Genomic DNA, 784 nt, shown 5'->3' on the forward strand with positions numbered 1-784 from the left:
TGTGCTTTTGTTCTGGTGCGGTGCATCAGCTCTCACCAAAGGCTCAAAGACGAAGAGCACTATCGCCGCTGCCACCTCCACGAGGAAGATGATGAGCACGATGCTGAAGAACTAGGAGAAAAGTTGAGAAATGTACCTTTTTGTCTGCATCTGTGGCTAAACTTTGGGAGTGAAACGTTCACAGCAGCTTTAGCTGAACACATTTGACAGAAATGGGTTCACTCACCGAGAGCAGCATGCATTTGCTTTCCTTTACGGCTCCGCAGCATCCCAGGAAGCCCACGAGGGTCAGAAATGCTCCCACGCCGATCAGCACGTAGCCGATGTTTGCCAGCTGGGCCAGTTCAGGCGGCGCGCCTTCAATGTTCTCTAAAATGCCCAGAAGAGAGACTCTGTCCACCGCCACCCAGATGCCTACCCCCAATATGGCAGCGCCTGCCAGCTGCAATGAGGAAGAGGAGGACAGAGGAAAATACTGTGTCATTTTACAGTTTAATGATGCAATAAAATACAATTTTGCATGTGGAAACATGACTGAAGTGGGTGAAGGAGCTTTTATTATATTGCTTGTCTGATAAGGGTTATTGTAGCTCAGTTTAAAAGGGGCCTTTACGGTAGCTATGAAATCTATTCTGAAATAATTAAAATAGATGCAATAAAAATTTGTTGGATTAAGAAATCCTGGAAAGGCCAGGGGCCTGTATACCATGAAGCCGGATTAGCTGGCTAGCCAGGTACGTTTCAGTTTAGTTTGCACCAATCCTGGGTTTTAGGTTCCATGAAA

At 46.6% G+C, this 784-nt stretch overlaps 1 protein-coding gene across 1 annotated transcript; it reads right to left on the bottom strand.

Moving 5' to 3' along the window:
- Positions 1 to 36: 36 nt before the first annotated feature.
- LOC107735421 (tetraspanin-1-like) lies at positions 37 to 484 on the bottom strand (the record flags this gene model as incomplete). Its single annotated transcript, XM_016547109.1, has 2 exons — positions 227 to 484; positions 37 to 111 (listed from the first exon to the last, which is right to left on the bottom strand). Coding segments are annotated over exons 1-2 (333 nt in total), but the record flags the coding sequence as incomplete, so codon positions are not given.
- Positions 485 to 784: the final 300 nt, after the last annotated feature.

This window comes from Sinocyclocheilus rhinocerous, unplaced genomic scaffold, assembly GCF_001515625.1.
Source record: "Sinocyclocheilus rhinocerous isolate Xijiao unplaced genomic scaffold, SAMN03320098_v1.1 C36046264, whole genome shotgun sequence".
NCBI lineage: Eukaryota > Metazoa > Chordata > Actinopteri > Cypriniformes > Cyprinidae > Sinocyclocheilus > Sinocyclocheilus rhinocerous.